At 38.3% G+C, this 26,975-nt stretch overlaps 1 protein-coding gene across 6 annotated transcripts in view; it reads right to left on the reverse strand.

Annotated features, from left to right (window-relative positions):
* Positions 1 to 26,604, reverse strand: part of ADAMTS20 (ADAM metallopeptidase with thrombospondin type 1 motif 20) — a 78,748-nt gene extending 52,144 nt beyond the window's left edge. For all 6 annotated transcript variants that reach the window (XR_014942182.1, XM_032443192.2, XM_085536343.1 and 3 more), the window contains exons 1-9: positions 26,180 to 26,604; positions 25,725 to 26,059; positions 17,490 to 17,652; positions 13,863 to 14,125; positions 3,249 to 3,332; positions 2,434 to 2,558; positions 1,602 to 1,642; positions 1,200 to 1,305; positions 9 to 155 (exon numbers count right to left, since the gene is read on the reverse strand). Coding sequence is in view for 5 of the 6 variants with exons in the window: in XM_032443192.2 (XP_032299083.2) it covers positions 9 to 155; positions 1,200 to 1,305; positions 1,602 to 1,642; positions 2,434 to 2,558; positions 3,249 to 3,332; positions 13,863 to 14,125; positions 17,490 to 17,652; positions 25,725 to 26,059; positions 26,180 to 26,270 (1,355 nt within the window). In the remaining variant the exon portion in view is untranslated. The remainder of the gene's footprint in view (positions 1 to 8; positions 156 to 1,199; positions 1,306 to 1,601; positions 1,643 to 2,433; positions 2,559 to 3,248; positions 3,333 to 13,862; positions 14,126 to 17,489; positions 17,653 to 25,724; positions 26,060 to 26,179) is intronic.
* Positions 26,605 to 26,975: the final 371 nt, after the last annotated feature.

Here is a 26,975-nt window from a genome sequence, read left to right on the forward strand (position 1 = left end):
ATACTTACTCAAGAAATTCAGTGATGTATTTTTGACTGCATTTCGACCAGGTCCATGGACTTGTATGGTAATTTAAAGTTGGAGCCATAACGTGGTATTGATGTTTAATTCCAGCTTCTTTACATTTAAAGCTGTCATCATGTGGCACATTAAATCTAAGAAACAAAAGAAATAAACTCCAAAAAAAATTCAGCTATAATTAATGGAAATACTTCTGTTAAAACAGCAAAAGCCCCAGATTTAAGTGTGAATATACCTTAGAACTGTAATGAAATTTGTGTTTCATGACTATATGACATTATGGCAATCATGCTGAATACAGTAAGAATTTTACAGCTGTGTAGTTCTTTAGCACGCCAGCAAAAATCACAGTGTTTTGGGAGTATGGCATTTTAAATGAACAACCCATCTACTGAAGTGAATATTCAAGACTGGCTGTAACATATTGCCACAATATTCACCTTATAATCTTTACTATTTAATAACAAACTACAGAGCCCATCAATATCATTTTATGCAACAAATACTTCACCAAATTTTATAACTCAGTTTAAGTAACAAGATAAATGGCATGTATGTAAATGAACTTCCAGGAGAATGAAAACCAACAAGCTAGCTACTGAGCTCTGTAATGCCATTGTTACCTACACTGTGGCATGCCTCATGGAGCTAGAGTATAGCATCTTTCTGCCATCACTGATGAGGTATGCTTCATAAAATAAAATGCTGTCATCTCCGCTTATTTTTCTGTGTAAAGTATTTCTCTTTGTGTTACTCTATTGTTTTCTGAAAGGATCAAACAGAAGGAAGAATATTTCTGTATTACATTACAAGCCTTTTCTTAAATTCCTGCTACAGTTAGAATGCAAGTAGAGTTAACAGACCTATGTTGCACATCTCAGATACCTGTCCCAGTGTCCCAGTCAGCTGATGTAACAAAAGGACAGAAGGTGGTAGATAAATCCAGTACCTCCCATCATCCCAGTTAGCAAATGGCCAAACTATAAGTCTCATGGTTTCTGTACCTCTAGGTAGCATGGCAGAGTTGACTCCTTGCAAGGGCCAAAACCACTGACTATTCCAAAAGTACATAAATGTTCTACTCACCCCTGGAAAATTACAACCTATCACTGGAAACTGGTCATATTCAAAAGACATATAAAAAAAAAAAAATTACCTGCTGGGAAATAGGTACTTACACATGTCCAAGCTCATGTGCTATAGTAAAAGCAGCACTTAAACCATTTTCTTCACTTATAGAACAGCTGCGTAGTGGGTCACACATTGTACCTAGCTCTGCCAAACCTGGAAAATTGAATTATTTTACAAAAGCCTAATAGAATGAGTTTTAATGTAGAAAGAATGATTCTATAAGCAAATACTATAGCACAGGAATTGAAAAAGCCATGCACCAGCTATGCAACCAGATTTACACAAAACCAGCTAGCACCCAAGATAACAGTATCTGTGGAACAGCTCTGAAATGATTTCATCTGGCAACTAAATTTATATCTATTTTCTGTTTTTTTCTTAAATCTTACAGTAAAATCCTCCTACAGATTTTGCTATAAAATAATACTAATGGAAAAAATATAACTCACCTAGAGTATCGCACTTCTCTCTAGCTCTGCAGATATCTTCCCTTAAAAGAAAAGACTTATTTTAAATTACAAGCAAATGAAAAATGCTTTCTTTAAAAGTATTTCACTGTTGCTACATTAGTTACAGCAATTATAAATCTCAATTCTAAATTTTTATTCTTGCAGTCTTTTTAATCTTTGCATTCTTGTGAGAGAATTGATTTACATTCACCAAAAAAAGCCCACAGAATGACATCCTATCTAGCTTGCAAAGAATGCAAACTGATAAAATAAGCTGTTTCTCCCGCATGTATTTGAGTGTAAAATGCTGCTGGAAGTGTGCAGATTCCAATATACATGCACTAGAGCAGCTGCCAAAATAACAATGTAAAATTCAGGACAAATATCAAACACAGTTTTAAGTACAACAATGTGTCTGGTTTGAACATGGATAAAAAATTAACAAGAAGGAACAAGAGAGAATGTATCTCAATGAATGAGCATCAGAGCCTCCACTCTGACATTTTCCATTTGTGAGCTTTTGTCAGTTCTAATTATGCCAGGGCTAATAAGGCATTGATCATCACTTAATTAGCAATAGCTAATTTCTGTCTGTATATCACCATGTCCCTGTCATGTACATGCACAATGTTTAAAGATGTCAATTCCTTCTAAAAATTTAAGATCTAAATAATACCTAATGATCACCAGGGGTGAGTGTAGTGTAAGATATTATCTATCCACTCCAAGTAATTATGAACTTTACCAATAGATATTTAAATATGATGAGCTAAGAAAAAAGTTGAAACATTTGTCTCATCTAGCTGGGTAATTGTCTCTTTCAATACCATACCTAGTGATAAGAACAGCAGTGTCATGATGAGAAGGGTGAGCATCATCCAAAATGTTTTGCGCTTGCTGCCATATACAAAAATTACGAAGAGTGGTAGCTGCATTAAAAGTGATAGTTGGTCCTTCCTAAGGAATACCAAAGAAACAAAAAAAAACTGGTGGCAGTATTCTTATATTTGCAATTAATATTTTGTTATTCATGTCCCTAATCTCCACAGCCACAGAAAGGAGTCAGAAAGATTCTATTCACACAAATTTGTTTTCAGAATAGGGATCTTAATTTAGCTAAAAGTAATCAGTCATAAGACCCCATCTTATTAATCAATGCCTCACATATTAGGTACAGAAAAATAGGCTGGCAAAATAATTATGATAAATAACTATTAAAACATACACCTGAAAAATGTACACTTCTTATAATTTAAAATATTATAACTGTTAGTGCTGAAAACTCTCAGTAAAAACCCTCAAAGAAAGCTGCCATTTCTCAGTTGTATTTGCATGAGTCTAACAACACTTAAGGGAGTTACTCCATAACCTCTCACCCTGTTTCTAACTGAAACACATTTAGTTCAACAGGAAGCACTAATAAACAACTGGAGAAATATGGGTATTAAATTGAGGCTGTGTAGTTAACCTCTCCATACATTAATTAGACCTGCACTGTGGTACCAGAACATACAACATTCATTCTTCTCTTCTATATAAAATATATAGTTAAATGAAAAATAAAATAAAAGTACATAAAATATTTTCAAGTTTAGAATTATAATGCAAATTTATACATTTTGAAATTTAAGAAATATTTTTTCCTACCTGTTCATTGTGAATTACTATTAACTTTACAATAATTATATTTATAAGATTCCCAATACTTGAATCTTTATAGATTGCTGCAACCTAAAGAGGAAAAAATCAGATGGTTAGAATATTAAACTCATCTGACAGATCATATTTCATGTTGACATGCAAATGTCTTATCAGAGAATAACAGGCAGTTATGCAAAGGATGCCTCAGGCAACCACCTCTGCCTTTCTACCCTTGGGTTTCGGTAACAAACCCGAAGTAGATGCCTGGTTTTAAACAACGATGCTGCATCAAAATATCTCACACTACACACACCAAGGTGAGAATTTATCTGATGTTCTCCAGTGCCGTTCTCTATCCATTATCCAACAATAATTTTCCTAGATGTTAAAAATGCAGTTATTGAATATCCAAATAGTTACAATTTTATATAATTTTGAAACACTTAAACACTATTTCAATTAAATTAGTGGAGTAAGTGTATATACATTGTAATACCTGTAGTTTACTGATAAAATATCACAGATAGAAATGGAGTAATGTTAGCAGAACTGTCATAAACACAAGCTGGTTTATGCACATGATTTGAGGAATCAACACCTAAAACATTATAGTGTTTCAGAAAGTATATGGGAACCAATAAACTTTTGCCTGTACTTTTAATAGAAGCAGGACAGCACTGAAAACATACCTGACACTTTACAAAGGTTTATTTCCTCATTTACAAATTTCTATTTACATAGCCAATGGACACTTTATGATGTTGCAGCCAGATAGTAAAAATTATGTGTCAGTTCCATATACCATAGTAAACCAAAGCTATTTTTCATAAAGGCAGTAAAAAAGTTAATTCACTTTCAGTAACAGCTTCAGACATCCCATCCATATGGAATCCCCTATTTGGCTTAAAGCAATTATCAATTAAGCCTTATCTAAATGAATGTTGTCCACTAAACACAGAAGCACTGTGTTTAGTCCCCACACTGGCTTGGACTAAGTCTACAAGGCTACAAAAGAAAAATGATAAGGAATTGATCCAATGGAATAGTTCTTTGGTTTTTGGTTGTTTTGTGTGTGTGTGTATGTACTGTGTTATACCAACCAACATGGCCTCATTGCGGGTGCTGCCTCTTTAACATGAGTGTTGGCCGAGGGAACAGTACAGATTAGAGTTGTCTTGGAAGTACCCTACACTACAACTGGTTCAAACTGCTTGCGAAGACACAGTCTTGTGTGCAGATCCTACATACCTAAATTCAAGTAATTCTGCTAAAAGCTGGAAATGACAGAGCCCTGGCTCCCCGTGATTCATACCATCCTGTTCTCAAAACTGGGTAAGAGCACAATATGCTGCACCACCCTTCATTCCTTTGTTGACAGACAAGCAAGACATAGAGGACACATAATAGCAGGGAGATAGTCAGAGTTCTGGAATTCATGTGGAAAACATTGACTATCTAATGTCTTTTCCTTCCAAAAGGATTCCATTCTTGGTTACTAACTAGCAAGTGTCCAGTTATTCTGAGGAGCATCTCTTGAGTGCTCACTGAAGAGTTCAACTAGGAATGAGAACATTCAAAAGATCCCTATTAAAGAACAGATATCTTTACAGCTCTATAGCTCAAGGACTATAAATGCAAATAAGAGAACTTATGCAATGTTACCAGAATTTGAATGCAATTAACTGTTCTACTACTATTAAAGCTAACACAAATTAGCAGAAAATGTATTTTTATGGCTTGAGATGGACTAACAAATCTAGAAAGAATATATATATATATATTCTTCTCAGGAAACAGTCACAGTCTAGTCATTCTCCTGAATGAACTGCCCTATTAAAATAACAAAACACTGATATGCTTATCTCATGTAACTAACATTATGCTATCTGTCCAGACTCCTTCAATAGTCAGTGAAGAAGAACAGACAAATAGCCATCCAGACGCATCCATCTGAAGATATGTATTTAGGCAAATGTATTTTCAAACAAAATACTATGATAAATTATTACATTTCTTCAGCCGCTTACAATGGATGGAGACTAGATGTCTAACAGATGTATGAGATTAATTACACCCAACTGTTCCAAGTTCTTCTTCTCTTCAGCAAAGAAGAAACAGAAAGTTGATTGATATGGAACTCCAAAATCAAGTCAAAGAGGAATCTGAGACGAGACCTGCAAGATTCTTTGGCTTATAATGCCTTCTACAGGGAGAAGAAGCCCACAAGAACTCTCCTAACACTTCAGCTGATGTAAGAGCTACCTAAACCTTAACCAGACTACTTGTTGCAACACAAACCTATACAAGGTGACACATGTACAATCATAACAGAAAGATCTTTTATAGAGCATAAAACAAAGCCGGACTACTTAATGTTGGAGCATGCATTGCTATAGAAATAAATATCTTTCAATTAAATACACAAATAATCCAGTTAAGAAGGTCTCAGCTTTTGAACAGACACTCTGAAATTCAGGAAACAGTTACAGTTCACTGACTATATGTAAAGTGATGTTGCATGCATTGGTCAAATACTGATATAGGATCTGTCCAGTTCTACAAGACTTTATTCCAGTTAGAATAGTCATAGAGAACTAGATTTAGGGTGAACTAGGTTCAGTTGACAACAAATAATGCCAGAAGTGTTCAAAATAGGACTATCATAGGCTTCAGTGTATCATTACCCTTCAGTTTCATAAAGGCCTCCAGTAATAAGGTATGTAAGAAGATAACCCATTTTTAGTCCTGGATGGCTAGAAGGATTTAGGGAAAGAGTCCAAACTAATGCCTTCTTAGGATTAAAATGTGGCATTTCTTGTTCTTAATTCTTACTGTAGCCAATTTCTTCATATATAGTAACAGGCTCTTGAGAAATCTGTTACAGTTGTGTAACCTCAACAGGTATCATTCGCAAACAAAATCTGAAAATGGAAGGTGGAAAGAACCCAGCATGAAATGAAGAGGCAGGTTCCTTCTTTTCCTGCTGACAGTGCCAATGGAGAATGTTTGGGCAAAGCACTTTCTTCAGAAGCCATTGGAAATGGCTCATACATTAGAGAAGATGCATAATCAGACTAAGCATAAGAGAAAATACTCGCTGGACATCCAAAGACCATCTGTAGTAGGATCTTGAACATCACATCTAAGCAACATTCAACTACTGTCTGCCCCCGTCTAGAGCAGACAGGAGGTCTGAAATCATGTCATTTAGACACCTAAGGCCAATAGCTCTGACAAGAACCGAAAACATTCTTTCACACAGTTTGAAAACTGGTGATTATCTACTAACTCTAAAAGTTAGCACTGCTCTTGTTAATTCCATGCTCAAGTCGAAGTATAGACACACTATTTCATGGGCATTTTCAGGACTGTCAAAAGTTTACTTGTAATTGCTGCTTTAGAAAGATTGAGGAACAAGACTGTGATGGTAACGAGATGCCCCTGCCTGTGAGGTAAGGTATATTCTACAGGCAGGCTGAATGCATGCAAAAAGAAAAATCATCTTGAAGGCTCACCTAGGGAACACACAGACTAAAAATTACCAGCTGAGACTTGAAATGATAGATTAATGCAGAAAGTTCTCAAATATGACATTATTTCTTATTTTATTGAAAAAGAGGATAAGTGCTCTCTGCTCCCATATACCACAACATCTCTTTCAATCTCTCTTTATTGGAAGCATTCATAAAACGGATTATGAAACAGGACAAGAATTTGATAGAATACACCATTTATTTGCAACTTTCAGGCCCACTTTCATCACTGATCTAAATCCAGCCTTCCCAAAAGGATGTAACAGTCAAGATGAAGGGAAGTACAGCTCAAAGGAAGGAACATTTCATACTCTTGATACAGGTATCTACACCACAGGAACAACAGTTCTGACCAAAACAATAAAGAAAGGAGAAACCAAGAACCATGATGAAGATAGTTATTTTTCCATGAAAGGACCGAAGCTTTTATTTTCATTAAATTCCCAAACATTACAAGATGGATCTTGTCATCACAAGCTGCTGTTGCTGGGTTACTGGAAGCAGCTTCTCTTGCTGACATTGAAGTAGCTGTCCGTTACACTGAGACACTGACACTGCAAACTGCCACGTTCAGAAGAGGCTAGAAAATGATCAAGTGCATTTAGAGTCCAGAAAATAAATGATATATATCTATATTTATATTATCTATATAGTATATATATATATATATATATTATTCTATACCTAAATAGAATTGAATTTCTTCAGTTCTTTTTTTCCCTAAACACTGTATTGCAAGACTGCTTTTCCTTTTCTGATCTGCTACATGGAGCCATGGTATCAGGATAATACATTCATGTCACTTAAAAGAAAGTTCATAACAGTTCTTAGCTTGTGTCTTCAGCAGGCTCCAACAATCTCCTGTTTATCACTGTAGTGCTGAAAGGATGTGAGATATCCAGGATCTTGAGCATTTCTCCTTCACCTCTTCCACTGCTGTATCCTGATTTTGTCATATTTTTCATAATACCCCAGAACTTTCTGAAGTAATGAGATAAAGTTGTTATCACAACATTTATTGCTTCTCTGAGAGAGAATAAGAAAAAGCTGTGTTATTTCTCCAAGTTCCCATTCTGTTCTATATATTCCAGTATAAAACTGTTTTATTTAAAGGAATATAGAAATTTCTTATGCAAAGTTGCCTAAGTCCAAATGACTTTCCATTTAAGGCAAAAAGAACAAACATATCTCTTTAAAAAAACACCACACAGAGAATAATGTTGTTTGGTAAACATTTACTTCTGTAGAAGTCCTACGTGGGTCTCTTCTATAAACACAACTTCACCACGGGGCCAGACCTTGAACACTGTATGACTGAGGTGAATGACAGAGAGACAAGTACTAGCAAATGCCTAACCAACAACAAACTACCAAACGAGAATAAAGAATAATAACAGCAGCCAACTGTAAAGATTGGAAAGTATATGCTTGCTAACGTGCTACAAAATCTCTGTGTCTGTATCACCTGATAGACCTCAAGGTTTAGAACACTGTGAGGCACTAAGACATCTGCCATACAAGCACCCTGGAGCTAGAAAATCCATAAGAACAGTCAGTGTATAATAGAAGGTAGTGGGTTTTTGTACATACAGATATTTGCATGTCAAGGTACACAAGAAATCTAGCTCAGAAATTTTTGTTTAAACAATACTTATAGAGCAGCCACACACAGAAAGTCTTCAGGGTCCTAATGGATGGAAGTGAATGGAAATGATGAACATGGGCCAGCAGCACGCATGTGCAGCCTGGAAGTGCAACAGTATCATGGGCTGCATTCAAAGAGGATGGCCACAGGGAGAGGGAGATGACTGTCCCCCTCTACCCTGCCTGCCCTTGTGAGACCCTATTTAGAGTATTGCATCCAGGCCTGAGGCTCCAAGTGCAAGAAAGATGGAGAATGGTTGGAACAAACCCAGAGTCACAATCAGAAGGCTGGAGAACCTCTCCTGCAGTGGAAGATTGAGTGAGCTGGGCTTCTTCAGCCTGGAGAAGGCTCCAGGGAGACTACACTGCAGCTTCCCAGTACTTCAAAGCAGCCTTTATACAGGAAGGAGACAGACTTTTTCCACATGGTCTGATAGTAGCAAGATAAGGTGGAACAGCTTTAAAAGAGGGGAGATTTAGATTAGATGGTTAAGGGGAAAGTTTTTACTGAGAGAGTGGTGAGATTCCGGAACAGAGAAGCTGCAGATGCTCCATGCCTGGAGGTGTTCAAGGTGTGGTTGGATGGGGCCCTTTACAGCCTGAGGACACAGAAGCTGATGAACCTGCACAGCACAGGGGGGTTGGAACTACACAATGTTTAAGGTCCCTTCCACCCCAAGCCATTCTATGGTAACTTTCTGGTTTTGTTAGTAATGAAACAGCCATTCTCCTTTTAACAGCATATTACAGAAAACACAACTGTGTGGTTTTATATTCACAAACAAATAAATAAATAAATAAATAAAATAACAGAGGAATGAGCTTAAGCAAGAAACAGCTTTGTGCCCAGCTCTCTAGTTTCTACTTAGCATTATACTAACCTTCAATACTTCTTATTTTATGTTAACATACACTGACCCGAGTGAAAAGAAAGCAAAATACATGATTGGTAGACATCAAGCAGTAGATAGGGAAAAAACTCATAACAAAATCCTGAGTTCAGAAACGTAAGTTTAGTATCCTTGTTAAGAGCTGTCACTCATTGCCCTTCCACTTTACATCTCGGTGAATTATAGATTATATAAAACGTTATTAAAAATGGCAGTGCTATTTCAATACACTTCAGCAGCAGCTTTTATAACCTCTCACATCTGAGCAGACCAAAGAATAAAACAGTGGAAAGTAAAAGTCTCTCAGCACAGAGATGTACAATCCACATTAACAATGAGTCTTGATCAACATAAAATAGCGTTAGAACCTGGTGATGTTAAGATCTTACCGCTGTAGCACTGAATAGTAAGATTTTATGATTCTACAGTCCCATGACAAGTAGAGTGTTCTAAATCAGCACAGTCTCAATCCCTTCTTTAAACGCATGGCCACTCTCCTCCCATACTCCAGATCTGGCACTCACATGAACAGGCAAGCAGCCAATTCCCCTATTTAACAGGCCAACTGAGTTGTACTGCAGGTGGTTTTACATGTCAAGCTTTTTTTGACATGTCAAGATTACAAAGGTCTTGCAGCAAGCAAACTAACAATAGACTAAGAAGTCTACAAAAATAATGATGTATAAACAGTAAATTTCTTTTAAGATGTCAGAAATAAGGTACCTGATCAAGAAAATTAGATTAGTGCACAAAATATATCATGAAAATGAAATGTGACAAGTTCTTAGCATTTTTATAGTAAACTCCAGTATTTTAATGAATTCTTGCTTGCTTTCTAAGACTTAGATTTACAGTTGAGCCCTGAACTGTTACAATCTAACATGCCTAGGAGGGAGTCCTCTGGCTACTAAGCCTATTAAGACAGTATCCACAGCCTGCTATGTTGATACAACATTGGTAGAACAAAGAAGAACGTGGGGAGTGGTCACATTATTTTATTCATCTTTTCACATTAAATAACGCCACTGTTTATTTTGTTTCAATACAAAGATTTTGATGAAGTCCTAAACATTCCTATGGCAAAAAGAATCCACTTTTAAATACATATTTCAGTCAAAAAAAAAAACAAAACAAAAAAAACCATCTCCAAGATTGAATAAATATTATGAACAATCATCTTGCAAAGATTTATGCAATTTAAGAGAAATAAGAAAATGCATTTCAGCTTTAGTTCAGTGGGATTATTTGCATGCTGAGTTAAGCCCTTGCAGGTAGAATTGGATGAGTGACAAGACACTTCAAACTCTAAAAATATTCAGCAGCACATTTCAGTTCTTATTTTCCATCCATAAAAAAAAGGATCCTATAGTTTCAAGTTTACTTCACTGGTTTTGTTGATACTCAAATATGAAGAAAAAGCAAACAAGGATCAAGTTTCCAAGGGGTCTTCTGGGAGCTAAATACCTACATTCCAATAAAATGTAATGAGATTTATATGCATAAACTTCAGTTTTTGTCAAAACTCAGGCCAAAACTGGATATTGGAGTTAAGGTCTGTATCTAGAGTTAAGATATAAGTTTCAGAATGAGTAGACTAATGCTTGATACATTTAAAATGCCAGCAACCTGGAAATTTCCTGTAACAGTAGAAGTTGCTTGAACAGACAAGTACCAGCTTTGATTATTAAATTTAACTACCTGTTTAATGATAGAAAGAATAGTTTCATTTCTTCCTTTTATGGGTAATGGAATAAGACTAAAGAGTTGCATTTCAAACATTAATAGATCAAGAAGAATACACTTGCATACTGACAAATTCTAATATTGATTATATATCCAAGAGTGGTAGTCATTCTCTACATTTATTACCAGCTTACTGAAGCATTGCTATTCTGAGAAGGAAGAGAATGAAGATTGTATATTAATCTGTCAAACAAATCTAGTAAACACTAACATGAACACGTGTAAGGAATTAAGACTTCCAGAGGTCCTCTACAACTCTTCCTGTGATTCTATAGCCACATTTGAAATTCCTAAAGGAGAGGAACAACAACACTTCCACTAAGAGGGAAGGCTAAAAGACCTAATGCTGTTCAGCCTGGAGAAGAGAAGGCCCCACACAGGCATAATAGCAGCCTTTCAGTATCTAAAGGGGAGCTACAAGAAAAAAGGGGACAGACTCTTTAGCAGGGTCTGTTATGACAGGACAAGAGGAAACAGTTTGAAGCAAAAAGAAAAGAGATTTAGGTTGGATATAAGGAAAATTTTGTTGTTGTTGTTTTGTTTTATATATAAGGATGGTGATGCACTGGAAGAAGTTGCTCGGAGATGAGGTACATGCACCATCCTCAGAGAAACTCAAGGTCACACAGGATAGGGCTCTGAGCTGTGGGTATCTGTATGGAAAACTGGTATTCACAGTCCGAACCTCTGATTAATCAGCTGAGGCAAGTGTTGGTTCAGCTGTGGGAGCACAGGTGAAGGTAATTCAGCTGTGCTCCCAGAAGGGGTGGAGCTTGACTCCACCTCTCCTAGACTTCATTTAAAGGCTGACCACCACTAAGGCACTCTTTTGGAGATCACTTCTTTGTGGAGACTGGGTGACCAGCCTCAGCATTTTCCAGCTAGACTGAAGGCATCAGCATTGGTGAGTTTCTCCTATAAATAACCTTTCGGCTATCTATTATACCATCATTCTTGTATTATTTTCTGTACAGTATCCCTGTTCACAGCAGGGGAGTTGGAAGGGACTGATAAAGGTCATCAAATCCAACTGAAACAATTCATAATTATAAGACATTAATCTGGGATACATATTCTTAGGGATGAAGTTAACCAGACTGTGAAGACAAGTTTTTAGAATTAGAATCTGATTTCATATTTTTATTAAATTCCACTAAACTTTTCTAGACAAAGTTTTTAAAAACCTATTCCTAAAAGTAATTTTGAAACAAATGGATGTACACATGGAATAACTGCTGCCAGATCTTGTACATCATCCTGAATACCATATTAAATTCATATTAATGGAGTAGCCTTTTTGTTGTATGCCATTACCTCAAAGCCAACAACAACTACACTAAGCCCAAGTTCTACAACACTGACAGATACTGCTAGAAGGAATTCAAGATATTTAGCAAGTAGCTGGTCTTTCCCATTCAACACAAATTTGTTTAACGCTAATCTTAAAAAGTTCCATAGACTCATTAGCAGCAGTTTGGCAGGTAGAAATCTAACTACTTAAAAGACATAGAAAACCAAGCATTATAAGATCCAGATGCAGGAAACAAGTGTTTTAAGAAGTTAAAAATTTTAGACCAGTAATTAGCCATAATCACAGAGCAACTCATGAAGACTGCACACAAAATACCCTATCTCACTGTACGTTTTTTTTTTTGTTTTTTTTTCCTTTGTAGGACACAGAGATACAATACAACCATGCAGAATAAGATCAGCCTTGGTATAGCACTGCTGTAACTAATCCCACTGTAATGTGCACAAAAGGAAGAATAAGAGTAACTTTTACATTCTAAAAAACTTTCCATGCCCCTTCTCCTCACACTTTAAAAGGACACAGAACTTTCCTGCTTGAAATCAGTCTGACACATTAAAACTTCTAAACTTAGATGCCTACATCTGTATAGGAGGTGACAGCACCTCTACTGCTGACAGCTTTAGAGCTGATCATGACAGTGTACTGAACTCAGTTCAGATGCCTACCTATCAGTATCTATGTCATTTCAGACAACATACTACACATCAGCAGGCAACTAGTAGACGTAACACATGGTCTATACAAGACACACACATTTTTGTGAGGCTGCAGATGGGAGTTCAATGTCTATCACCTCTTAATTTGCTTCACAGATGTATGTAGTGCCAAGTAATTGCGTCCAGTGGAAACTATAGAGCAACTCAGCTCATCTACAAGATGATGGCTAACAGGTCAAGTGATTAATTCTTATTTAAACCAGGTATTTCCATTGAGACTAAGAATGTAGGTGACTTCTTTGCAAGTCCAAAATAAATAAATAAATAAATAAAATGCAGTTCACATAAATTAAACTTATTTGACAGATGAAGGTTATGAGATCTAGAAGTAATTATACAGAATATTTTAGGACACCTTTTTAGTTGAGCTGTGTTGAATTCTTACTTGAACCAAATAATGCCAATTCAAAATCTAACCCATGTTAATCTGAAGTTAGTTGAAAAACGAGGATTGCTATAATCAAGCATTTTTTCACAGTACCTTTTAACCTCTGTCTGCTGTAATTAGTCACTATGTTTAGCTCACTGAAGCCTGACCATTCTTTTAATGTAATAGCAAATCAGGAAATCGGCATAGCATTTTACCTACACACCTCACTACATTTAACTGAAGAGAGGCAGAATCTGAAATTTTGGTCCTACTTGTTTTTTGCTGTTGTTTATGGAATCTATTTTAATACAGAATTCAGAGAAAGCAGAAGATAGAAGTCGCATGAGAGAAGACATCAGAACAGGAAAAAAAAAAAAAGCTCCAAAATTGCTAGTACTTAAGTTTTACTTACTATTGACATCAGTGTTAATACATAGTGCTGTAAATTCTGTCCATGATGACGAACCATTTTGGTGTCAGCTGTAACCATCACTTCTACATATCTTGGATAAGAAAGAAAACGTTTTTTCCGGGAATGTGAATTATTGCCAGCATCCTCCATAGACAAGTTCTTAAAAGCATACTCTAAATCTGGAGACTTCTGTAAAATGTTTCTCTCTTCATTCAAACTGCTGACATTCAGATGTAGTAAAGTGCTCTCCTTCACCTCCTTTTCTATAAAGTACAAGAAAAAACAAAAATCCTTAATGCAGAATTCAGTTTCTAAAACTAAAAATAGACATGCAACTCTGTCTAAAGTAGACAAAACAAATTTATAATTACGATCTTATTTCCAAAGGAACTGATACAAGGATATATATTACAAGGATACATATGCAAGGATAATATATTACACATAGAAGGAATATTAACATATAGTTCTTTCATACATGGATTTAATGTCAAGTTAAGAAGACACAGCAGTATTACATAGTTCCTAGAATGCAGTATAATCCAAAGAGGAAAGCTGGAGTTAGATAAGAGATAAGAACTAGAGCTTAAGCAATGAAAGAATGGAAAATAGTTAATTGAAATAGCCATATTCAAACACAACACCACCAACAACAGCAAACTATGAAGAATAGACTCCAGTCCTAAACTGACATTTTCATTTATATATGAAATAAGCTATATAAATATAACAAGTAACTTTCTTGACTGCTCTATTAATATTCAAAGAATAGGACTGGAGTCTAACAGATATAGTTTGGAGACGTCTCAGTATTTAACACTTTCTTAATTTGCTACCTCCAGGGGCACGTGATATCTGAAGAAAACTCATGCCTTGATCAGGCAGTCACTTCAGCAATGCCCACATGAACATACTTAGGTGAGATGTATATCAAAATTCTCACTATTCTCTGGAACTTAAGTGTCTGAAGCAGTAACTAATCTTTATTAAGTCACAGTAAGAGTCTCAAACTTCAGAACACTGGAAAAAATAGGAACCAGAACCCATATTTAGGATAAGAGCTGAAGACCAGTCTGTGGACTAGCCAAGACAACTTTAGTACTACACTAAATAAAATTCATTTTGTTTATGAACACAAAAGCAACAAGAAGATGAACAATAGCCATCATACACCTATCATTACATCAAACTCCTCTAATTTCCCTGTATTAAGGAAACAGGATTTATGAGTAGAGGAATGTATCAGACATCCTTCTCTGACAGGAAGATTTAAAACCAAAAAGTAGCAAGGAAAAATTGGCTAGATAACTTTAGACGTAATCTCTGTGATCCAGTTTCAATTTAAGAAGATGAACTGAAGTAGACTTCAAAGGTGTAGCAGCTATTACTAAAGCATTTCATTCACAATGTGGAAAAAAAAAAAAATCAGATGTACAGATATTAGAGATTACAAAGAACATTAGGAAATGCTATAAAGGTAAAACAACTCAAGACAAAAGATTTAAGATTTAATATTTGCAATATTATATCAATGAACAAGTCAGAAACAATCCTGAACAACAAAACAGATGAAGGATTTAAAGTCAGATATACCCAATACTTTTGTAACTTTTTATTTTCAGACAGATCATAGAAATCACCTATGTTAAAATGCCTAATCATCTACACCTTCTCTTTATAGTAAGTGGAGTGAAACACATTCCCAGTTAGTAAATCATGTTACCCTAACAAGCATATCTAAAATAAGTCATGTGAATCAGAGTAAGTGATCCTTTCTCTCCTCCAAATATAAAAAGAGGAGGAATGACTAACACAGATGTAAAATATCTATAGTTAGATGAGATGGATCACTATTGTCATTACAAGTCACAACCTGACCAAGACCCTGCGGTTTAACCTAGAAATACTACTTCTACCTGGGAAGCCTTTCCACTTAACCTTGTCAAAATTCACTAACTAGAAAACCAATTATCATGATCACAAACCTATTTCCCCTTTAAGAAAACAAGGTAACATGGCGAAACTAGTACTGAAATAGAGAAATATCTTATTTAGGACAAAAATACTACACAAATACTTTTTCCTTCATGAATACCTTTGCAGTGCCCCCTAGCCCCAAAAATAATTGGGCAGTAAACCCTGACTCAGTCTTCAGAGCTTCAGAAAAAAGTATTTCACTGGAGCTTATTCAATGGAAGATGATTGTAAATGTAGCATTATATATCTACAGAAAAAGCAGGACTTTCAACATGACGTGATCTAGGATTTTTTCCAAAATCATACTTAGTACACAATATTAGTCAAAACTATGCTACTTTCACAGTTCATACTTTCAAACAGTTGGCCAGACATTCCTTAAGGTAAAATTTGGTATTTTTTTCTCTTCAGATGCACTCAATGTTACATAGGCAATTCTGAAACACAAACAGATTCAAAATGCATAAAAACAGTTTCCAGTCTCATGTAAAATGTAGAATGGAATTAGACAAGATGTTTTTATATGCCAAACTGAACCAAATTTAACCTGCATTCTCCTTCTTTGGGCTTCAGAGAAAATACTGAAGGTCAAGACTCAATAAATGAAGCCCACATGCTTCTATTAAAATAAAGGTATTTATTCCGAGCAGACTTGAAAATGTTTTAGACAATAAAAGATACTTTTAACATGGCACTATTATAGCAGCAAAGGTTAAGATCACCTCTCAGATAGGATCTTGGCTTCTACATTGTAACATTTAACATTAAGTAGATGGTACCTCTGCTTAGAATTCGTCTATGAACCCCTAATCAATTCTCCCTAATTCTAATCTTCTATGTAGCTTTTATACTTCAATGGAAACTTCAGGTGACTTTCTGTCATAACATTTTCTGACTATGAAGACTCACAACCATGAGAACTAACTCTGAAATTCTCCACTCTACTAAAAAAACCCATTAGTTTAAGGTATGATGCTTTCTACTCACTTCCTTGTGAGGAATGAAGGTTTGTGTTTTACTTTCCCATTCTCTGCATATGTTCCTGCTCAAAAATTACAGCACTTAGTTAGCTCACATACTACTACACTATGAAAGTACAGTCATTTACTTATGACACATCCAGAAAATATGCATTTAAATTAGTCCCCTTGCTTTTTTTTTTTAATAGTTTTAAAGGTGCATTTTGTAGTATGAAAATATTATTAAAATATCCAAAAAGAAAAAACATTTACATAAGTAATACTATATACTTTCATTCTTGAGGACATACATCTCAAATTCTTCTTTAAGTTTGAAATAAACATATCATCTTTTGTGACTGTGAGCAACAACAACTCCCATGGATCTGTCGTTTAAGTGTTTACATACAGAACAACACATGTGATGCGTAAAAACAAATCAAGAGTTCTTGAAACTTCAAGATGCACCATTACATGCCTATTTCCTCCTATATTTAAATCACCCAGTGGCAGGGAAGAATGTAATTCTTGCCAAACTCATGTGAAAGAAAAACAGTGAGTCTAGTGAAACAATCTGGAGACAAACATCTTAAAATGTCAACCTGCCTTTTAAAAAAAAAAAAATTAAAAAAAATTAAAAAAGAGAACTAACAACTGAAAAATTGCATTGAAAAGGAAAGTGCAACTATACCTGAAACTTCACAAGGTTTATGGGATTTCTGATACTTTCTATTAATTTCTTCATGTCTGTATATAAGATGTGGTTTATTATGCTCATCTTCATGTTCACCTCCATCCGTTTTCATCAGAGGTTCTAAAAAATATTCACCATCGTGTGCTTTAAAGGTGCCCATCTGAAAGTAAGAGAAGTAATTGCTTTATTCTCCACTAAATATGAAATTTTTATAACTTTCATGGTATAAACTACTTAATATTTTCAGATCAATGAAAATAAGTTTGCACAAGACAAAAGTGGAAGCCAGAAGGTAAAAAAGGTTCTTTAGAGTCTTGTCCGTCCCTCCCCCCCACTTCCCCCCACACACACACAGGAGACCACCTTACTCATAAGTAAGGAGGATATCAGCAATATAATCAAGACACACTAACAATATATTGTATGTAATCTTTTCACAGGCCTTGTAAAACCAGGATAACTGAAGTAAAAAATAATCTGGGTATAACCAAGCAGGACTGCTGAGGAAACTGCATAGAAAGGAGTGGAAGCCAAGACATTTGTTAATGTCTGAATTCTAGACTGAGTTGTTAGCTTCTCCCTCTCGCTTTTTCACACCCCCGGCAATTAATTCTTACAGTCTAGCAGGATCAACTGTCTGTTTAGTTACATGTTTTTGGCTGAGCAAAATCTGTAACTAAAAGGAAGAACAGAAGTTTAAACCAATTCTCTCCCGAATGTACAGATAAACAACTAATAACTACTATCACTAAATACAATGAGTGCTACTGGTAAGGAATGCATCCCACCTGCAGTCCAATAACATTTACTGCATATCTCTTAACCAAGCTGATAAGAAGTCTTTCTATAACATGTGAAATGAATATATTGTACAAAGAAAAAAAACCACAAAAACAAAACTCAGTGCTCTAACTTAAACAGTATATTATATCTGCAATTTAAAAATCCAAGCTAACATTAAGTACTATTCCACATCAATGAAACAAATTTGAAGTGCAATACTAAAATAATCCAAGTGTTTGGAGACCACAATGCTCAAATGTAGTTGTCATCAGATTAACAAATGGAAATCAGCATCTCAGCAGTGAACTCAGCCAAAAATGTTAAGTGAAGCCAATCTTGAAATCACTACTACCAATCCTTAGACTAGAGATTTATTTTGATTAACTACATGTTATCTCTTCATTTTCCTAACATACAGGTCAACAAAATTCAATCACCAGCTATTTTGCTCTGCCTGGTTGGCAGTACTTCATTCACAAGAGTGATACTTCATCTGGTGTCAGGCTGCAAATACAAGCAGAGTCATCCCTACGAATTAAGCACCCAAAGAAATGGGCTTTAAGATCCAAATAATAATTAAAAAGTTCTGTACAACCAAATAAAACCAGATAACCTGGAAGTTCAGAGGCAGGTTGCTGAAACAGAGCCCAGGCTTCTGCAGGAAGTCAAATCAAAAACAAACTAGATTTACTTAACTACAGATGCATCTTGAATCACGTAACAAGAAACCTGCCCTAAACATCTTACTTCTGTCCTTAGATACAGATAGAAGAACATTTAAAAGATCTCTTCAGTAGAAGCTGAATTTAAGATTGAAAACATTCTCCCATACATTATAAATAAGTGGTCCAAAGAAAGAAAGAGGGAACACCACACGGGACTATGCATAAATACAGACTTGAGGAAACTTGTAAGAAAATGAATATGAGAATGATAATTTATTTCTTGGGTTTAATCTTCTGGATGAGTTAAAACACTTTATATTGAATTAAGATTAAAGAGATGAACATGGATACTCACTCTAATATGTCTTACCAGCTTGAAGTGGCTTAAAACTGCACAGTCCTCATCAATACATTTATTTCAAGAGTAGAAACAACTATTGCACAATTTATGGTAAAAGTAAATACTGTATCCACTTACAACTTTGAAGAACACATGGAAAACATAAGGAATATATAACAGGTTTTGGAAACATGGAATTAATATGTCCAACAGCAAAACTGGAATGACTTCAGAAAAATGCTAGAATGATTGTCTTGAAAACATGACTCTAAACTGGCTGACTCTCTCCCAGGTAACTTCTACTCCTGTTTTTTCAAGCCCTTACAGAGTGGTTCTTAACTCCAACTCAAAAACCTGCAAGGAGTTTACAGCAAGGATACTTTCACATTCAAACTAAGTTACAAAATACCCTCCTCTTCTATTACTCCCCCTCCCATGTCACATTAATTCAGAGCTCTTCACAAACATGTGAGTAAACCCTTCCCTCTTCTCTGCCTGCTCCACAGTTACAATGTTTCCTTATGAAAAAGGTAAGGGGTACAGGTTAATTAATGGTTATTGCAGGCTGACAATACCTGCAGAAGACATTTCTACTAGAAGATAATTCAACTAGAGAAATACAGCAAGACAGAGTCATAGCTTACTCGTTAAACTGGGATAATACAATAAAGAAAAAAATAATAACAATAAATAAGCTAGACAATAGAAAAAATAACCCAGCTAATGAAAGAATTATGTAGCAGAACACTAAGTGTTTTTGCCTACCAATTTTGTGACACTAGGATTTCATTAGCAGACAGTAATCATACCTCCAGCAGACTAAATCAACACTTCTAACAGAACTAATAATGCAACTGCTCACGCTCAGAAGTGTCCTGGTCTGGATAGATAGATGCCTAGATCCTGGTTGAATACTATCAAGCTTTCACTCAGGAAGACAAAAAGACTGTTTACATTCCATCTAATGGCATAAGGGAAAGCCTATCCACATAGGAAATGGAAAAATCCAGACATAGATACCCTAAAAGTCACATTGTAAGTCTACTCCAGGCAGTAAAAAGCCTGGCTGAAGCCAAGTAAAAAATGGCATTTCTGAAAGCATATAAATAAAATTTGTAGTAACAGGGTAGCTGTATAGCAGAGAACTGGAAAGGATATTAAAAAAATAAAGCACAGATAAAAGCTATCTCAAAGACAGATAGAAAAAGCAGGTAGAAGAACCTGCAGTGATCACAACAAATAAGATCCAATGGAGTGAAAGGAAATGTGAGGGACTATTCATCAGTAAAACTTGCAGAGAACTCAGTTGGACAAATGAACTTTCGCCATAGAAATATTGCATTAAGATTATGGAAAAGTAGCTGTTTCACACAGTGTATAATGGAACTGGGAAATGAAACATACACACATATGAATGTATTTCACTATAAAACACTCATGAACAAGTTATCAAACTAAGTACTCCTCTAGAATGCAAACACAAGGGGTCCTCCAAACTCTCAGACTTCAAAGAAACTCCACCACAATCTTGTCTGTCTCAGTGAACAAGAAAAACACACATTTCCAAATTACCTCTGGTTAGAAAGAACTGTCCAGCTTCAATGGAAGCTTCAATGTCTGGGTTCGAATCCCCCCTGTGGCGCAAGTGGTAGAAGTGCCGCTCTGCTACACAGGAGGCTCGAATCCCAGACTCAATGATCTCTAAGGTCCCTTCCAACCCACACAAGACTATGATACTATGAATGATTTAAGAAAACACAGAAACACTTTTTACTTGGCTAGAGAAGCAAAACAGCTCCAAAAAACCCTTCTACAGCTATCAGGCAGTTACCACATGTAAGGTACAGAGAGAGTTTCACCTCATTTTAGTCAGTTGCAGTACATGCTTTGAAGACTATTGTCAATCTGTGTGTGTCCAGAAAATATGACCTCTTCTCATACTACCTAACTTGCTACCGCAATCTTACATCTACACAAAATGAAGACAAAAGCAATGAGAACTAAAGCTATTGTAGACTTTATTATCTCACAGGAAAGCCCATCTGTTCCCCAAGAAAGCACAATCTCCCGGAATCCATGACAGCCAATTTCTGACCATTACAGAAGGTGGTAGCATTACTCGAATTTTAAAATGCAGGTTTACACAGCATCTCAGCTGTGTGAACTAGGCAGCTGCTCAGTTCATCTAATGCTTTAATTCTGCCTGCATTTGCTCAGTTCTGACTTGTGTGGAAGCACAGCATGTCTTGAAGCAGGAGAATGCAGGCTCTGGGCAGCCTGGTCAAGTGACTGGCAACCCTGCACATAACAGGGGGGCTGAAATTAGATGGTCACTGTGGTCCTTTTCAACCCAGGCCACCCTATGACACTCTATGGATACATTTGTCCATACAAGAATTGTCTTGACATCACAGGAACAGGCTGCCCAGGGAGGTGGTGGAGTCTCCTTCTCTGGAGATATTCAAGACCCGCCTGGACACCTACCTGTGTGACGTGGTGTAGGGAGCATGCTTTGGCAGGGGGGTTGGACTCGATGATCTCTAGAGGTCCCTTCCAACCCCTACAATTCTGTGATTTTAGTATGACTTTTTCTTTGTTTATGAAAGAAAAAAAAAATGTGTAAGAACTAGTATGTGACTTATAGATGCTCACAGACTTCCCAGAAAAGACTTCCATTGACATTCATTAACACTTGCTGAACCATTATGGATGCCAAGCAGTAGATGTAACCACAGTGGCTGGTTCATTTCAGCAGCAGCAACGTGAAACATAAGGTAGTTCTGGATGGACAGGCACAGATGCCACACCACAAAATGAAGAACATCTCTACCAGCTCATCCACACAAATCTGCTAATGGTGGTGATTATGTTGGAAAATACTGTTTTGCAGCTGAGAAATTGTGCTAGCAAATAATGTTATCATCCTCTTTGTAGCTATCATAGCTTTCATGGAAATAAGGTAGGACACACTACCTTTCAGAACTACCTAAATAGTTATAAGTAGTGATATCTCACAGTGGAATAAAAAACAAATTGGCACTTGTTTGCATTTGTCAGTGAAGTTGTAGCCTACATTTTCTTGAAAGTTAAATTGCCTTCACCTCATTTTGTTGTTAATATAAGGTCTGAGAGGTCACTTTAGCCCATGTGAATCCAGTGACATTCCCAGCAGATCTTGTTTCCCATGTTAGGAGGAAGCTAAAACAGACCAATGCAGTGAAAGTAAAAGAGAGATACCGATCTTAAGAAAATAGAGTGAAATGAAGTGCAAGACTTCAAAAAAATCACTCTAAAGAAGTAAGAAATGTGTTTATGCAATCAGACATTTGACGAGGCACTCAGGCCATCACTACAAATGACCTCCTGCCTTTGACAGCCTCCCAAACTTCCCTAATTACAGCCTCCCTCCTTGCAATTACTACAGGCTCCCACTGACCTTCTAACCTCCCTTTGCCATTTGCATCCCTGAACCCAGGGCACACTCTGAAACAAAACACAACAGAACTGCGTACAGGGTGTCAGGGGCCATTAAGCGAAGTTCCATGGGTACTCTGGGTTGTACATGCTCTTGGCACACTCAGAAATAGGCTTAACTGAAGGTGAAAAGAAGGAGCTTAGGGGGAAAAAACAACAAAAAACATTCAGCTTGACAGTGTAGGCAAGTAAACAAGGAACTTGGGAAGCAGCAGCAAAGCTGCTAGCACAGGTGATGCACAGTTTGGGGAAAGGAGCCTACATAAAGTACATGGTGCAACTTCAGATCACTCTCGGGTACATCTTAAGAGCAACTTTCAGAAGTTTCGCATGGGAGAACACAGATCCTAGAAAGAATGGATTTTACTTAAACATAATACAGAGATGCCAAGTCACCACAGTCTAATTTCTACTCACTCACAAGAAGAAACATCTTGGCAGCAACCCTTAAAATCACTTAACATTATCATAGTCTGCATTTATCAACAAAGCTTGGTATTGTTCAGTGGAAGAGAAATCACTTACTAGCTTATTTTCACACATGTACATTTGTTGAATGCACAAAGCAAATATATTTTAGAACCCCTGAAAGAAAGATCTTCTCACTAACTTTTCTAGTCCTCCAGCACAAGGACAGCTGCACTGGGCAGCGCAGAATGTGTTTAGGGAAAACAAGATACCACAGAAAGAACCCTCCCAGCCTCTATCTCCTTCCTTTTAAATCCATTCTTCTCCTCCAAAGAAGTGCTCTCTACTATCAGTCACACAAGGAGTGTGAATCCAAAAGAATGAGGAAGAACAGTGGGCTGAAGGCACCAAACCAGGTTGGAGAATACTCTGCACATACATCAGCTGGCTGTGACAGTCTCCTTATCCCCTCACAGCCCCTCCATGAAAGCTAACCACATCCCATAGAGGGCCAGCCACCCATGCAGGGCTCTCCTTTCTCTTTGCCAAACATCACCAGGTTCATTAACAAGGGAAAGATGGCCATAATGCTGGGGTGTCACAGGTTGGGACATCTACACACCCCAAGGCTATGCCTGCCTGGCAAAAAATGGTGGAACAAACAGCATGAGAAGGTCTAGGGAACTCCAGGAGAGGAAGGCATTTGGTAGTAGCCCAGAACAGGGTTTTCTGACAGCCAGGCAGTGACAGAAGCCTGGAAGTGCACCCAGGAAACACAGTAGAAGTTCATAAGGTTCATCTAGAAGATGTAAAGGTTCAACTTACTGCTGTTCAATGGCTTCTGAGGGGAATAACGCACAGTATAGATGGCAAAGCTCAAATGAAGTACAGAAAAAGAAAATAAAGACATTTCAATTATTACAGCAAAGGAAGCATTGTATTGATAGTTTGAGAACTGCCAAATGATAGGTTGTTGGGACAGCTTTGAAGTATGACACGTACACATTTTTCAGGTAAGTCATTTTCATTATATGGCCCCTTAAAGTAATGAAAATTGACTATTTGCAAGAAGATAATTAAAAGAGGCAATAAGTAATGAAGAGAAAATATTAGACAGCTTCTTCTATTTATATTGTGTAGGCTACAGCACCATTCTCAGGGCCATGCTATATGAATGAACTGTACATGACAAACACTTGCAACTACTTGTGACTCCTCTTATCAACTCCTTCTGTGCCCTAAGCATGCAACAAATAGAGAGCTTTAGTATAGAAACAAATTGGGTTTTGTATGAAGCAGACCAGAACCAATGAGATCTTTTGGCAAAGCAAGACAGGCAAAGCTGTGATGCACACAGAATTAACATTTTGGAATGTTTTCTTCTTCAGCAATTTCCACAGACCTGCTCAAATCCAAAGGTCTCAGCCCAAAGACAAGGTGGCATATAACCATAAATCCAACAGTCAGCAGTAGACAATACAAGTCTCTCTTTGAAGTATCAGTTCTTTCCTTATATTTGTCCATCACACACACACAGCCTTCTTTCAACACACATCACACTCTTCAGCATGTTTCCACTCAACTCCATTCTATTTTCTATATGCTACTATAAAGAGATAGGAAAATTCTGTCACTGGATTTTTCCAGTTTACAGAAGCCCTGTACATCTATACTGTGCCAATAAGAAGGATCACACAACCCTAACCTGCATTTACAGTAAGACTTACAGTGCCATATATTGATGTGTGTAGCTATTTTAAAGCACTGAAATTTCAGTGTCTAGTGTGGCAGTAACTACAGCTTCCATTCATTTCACTTTAGTAACTCATAGTGATAGAGCAAAGTGTCAGATACCTCATCTTGTTTCTAGACAAAGAACTATGAAATGCAGCAACAACTGCTCTGGCAGAAAGTGGTATGGTACTACTTCTTCATTATGCCCCTAATAAGACATAACAGATGCTCTCAAAGTAGAGGTACAGCATTTATTTCCACGCAGTTTTGAATTCTTTGCTCAATGTAATTACATGAAGCAGCGTTTTACAGTCACAGTCTCAGATAAGATAGTAGGGAACTTCCCATTCACTTTAACAGAAAGATGACTAGGAAGTGATTCTGTGCACCTCCAAGAACGTGACACCTCTAAGAACAGCTGAAAGCACAGGAAAATATCAACACTCAGCCTTCTCTCATCATCTGAAGAACTATTATTCTAAACTTACAAGTAAGTGACAGCCATCTGGCTGCAAACACCTGTCTGATGCCAACTAGCGGCATCATTTTACCAAAGCAATAGCTCCATGAGCCTGAGGCACGGTTTGTTTTCTCCTTTTTAACTATTGGTTGATGCAACTCGGAGCATTACATCAAGCAACGCCACCACCGGCCAGCAAAAGCCTCTTTGAAAGCAGCGTCTGTATATCCCGTCACGACTGCGAGCCACCAGCGCCAAGACACTGCATGACCAACCCCTTGGAACGAAGCCCGACAGCTTCCAGCCCTGCATCCCACTGCGAGCCTTTCAGGAAGGAGATGAATGGGGCCGGGAGCGCACACACTTACCAGGCCGCCGCAGACGCTGAGGACGGCCACGTGCGCCTGCTGCGCGTTGACGTGCCCGCGGTAGAAGCAGTGCCGCAGGTCGGGGCTGGGCGGCTGCCGCGGGGCCCCGACGTGCACAGCAGCGAACTGCGAGCCGATGAAACCCGCGTCGGCGCTCAGGTTGAGCTGGAAGAGCTGCCCGTAAGCGCTGAGCCGGTAGTGAGTGCGGTGAGCGGCGGGCTCCGAGCTCCTTTTCCTCCTGCTGAAGTGACGCGTGTGAGGAAAAACTTCTCCGAACTCATTCACCCGGACAGGTGTGACTATTTCATAGGAGGATAGCTGCTTCACTAGCGTCTCTGCAACGGAGAGCGCGGGACTCAGCCTCAGGCGGCTCTCCCTGCAGAAAGCCCCCCCACCCCCGCCGGCCCCTCCGCAACCCCACGGGTCTCCCGCCGCCTTTGTTGCGGCTCTCTTACCTTGTCCCGGGTGGAGGCGGAGCGCCCACGACCTGGCGACGAGCAGTGCTAGCGGGCACAGCACAGCCGCCAGCCACTTGGCCCCCCGCATGGCTCGCTCTGCTCCCGTAGCTCCCCCCGGGCCGCCCGCCTCAGCGGCCGCGAACCTCCCGGGCCGCCCCCGCGCCGCTCGGCTCCCTCATCCCGCCCGCGTCTCCCCTCACGAGGCGGGAAGCCGCCCCCCGCCCGCAGCCCTTCTCCGCCCGGCCCCTCGCATCCACTCCCAGCTCCGCTCCGCCGCCGAGGTGGGCGAGGGCGGCCCTTCTTCCTTCCCTCCCTTCCTCCACCTCCCTCGCCCCTGCAGCAGTCGACGAGGAGGATGCCAAGCCGCCTTCAGGCGGTGGCCATCCCCGAACCCTCACTTCAAAGCGGGCCCCAGGCCCGGCCCGCCCCCGGGGCAGGCGCTGCCCAATGGCGGAGCGCGGCGCCTCCTCCGCCCGCAGCCGGCGCCCCGCGGCTGGGGGGGCTCCGTGCCGGTGGCCGCCGGGCACTTCACGTCCGAGAGCTCGAGAACGGTGTCATTAGAGGGAGGGAAACGGACTCATGAGGCAAGAGCTGGTTGTTAAGGAGAGCCGTGAAGCCCCAAATTCACCCCAAGAAGAGCTCCGTGCAGCTAGGGACTGTCCCAGCACCTTCCGCTCAGCCCACAGGCACCCTGCTGATCTAAGCTCAGCTGTACCGTGAGGCCCGCAGGCACAGCGCTGGAGAAAGCGACCTCCACACAAAGCAGGGACTGACACTGTGATGTACATGGACT

The sequence above is a fragment of the Coturnix japonica genome, chromosome 1, assembly GCF_054131305.1.
Source record: "Coturnix japonica strain WE chromosome 1, WE-NBRP24, whole genome shotgun sequence".
Taxonomy (NCBI): Eukaryota; Metazoa; Chordata; class Aves; order Galliformes; family Phasianidae; genus Coturnix; species Coturnix japonica.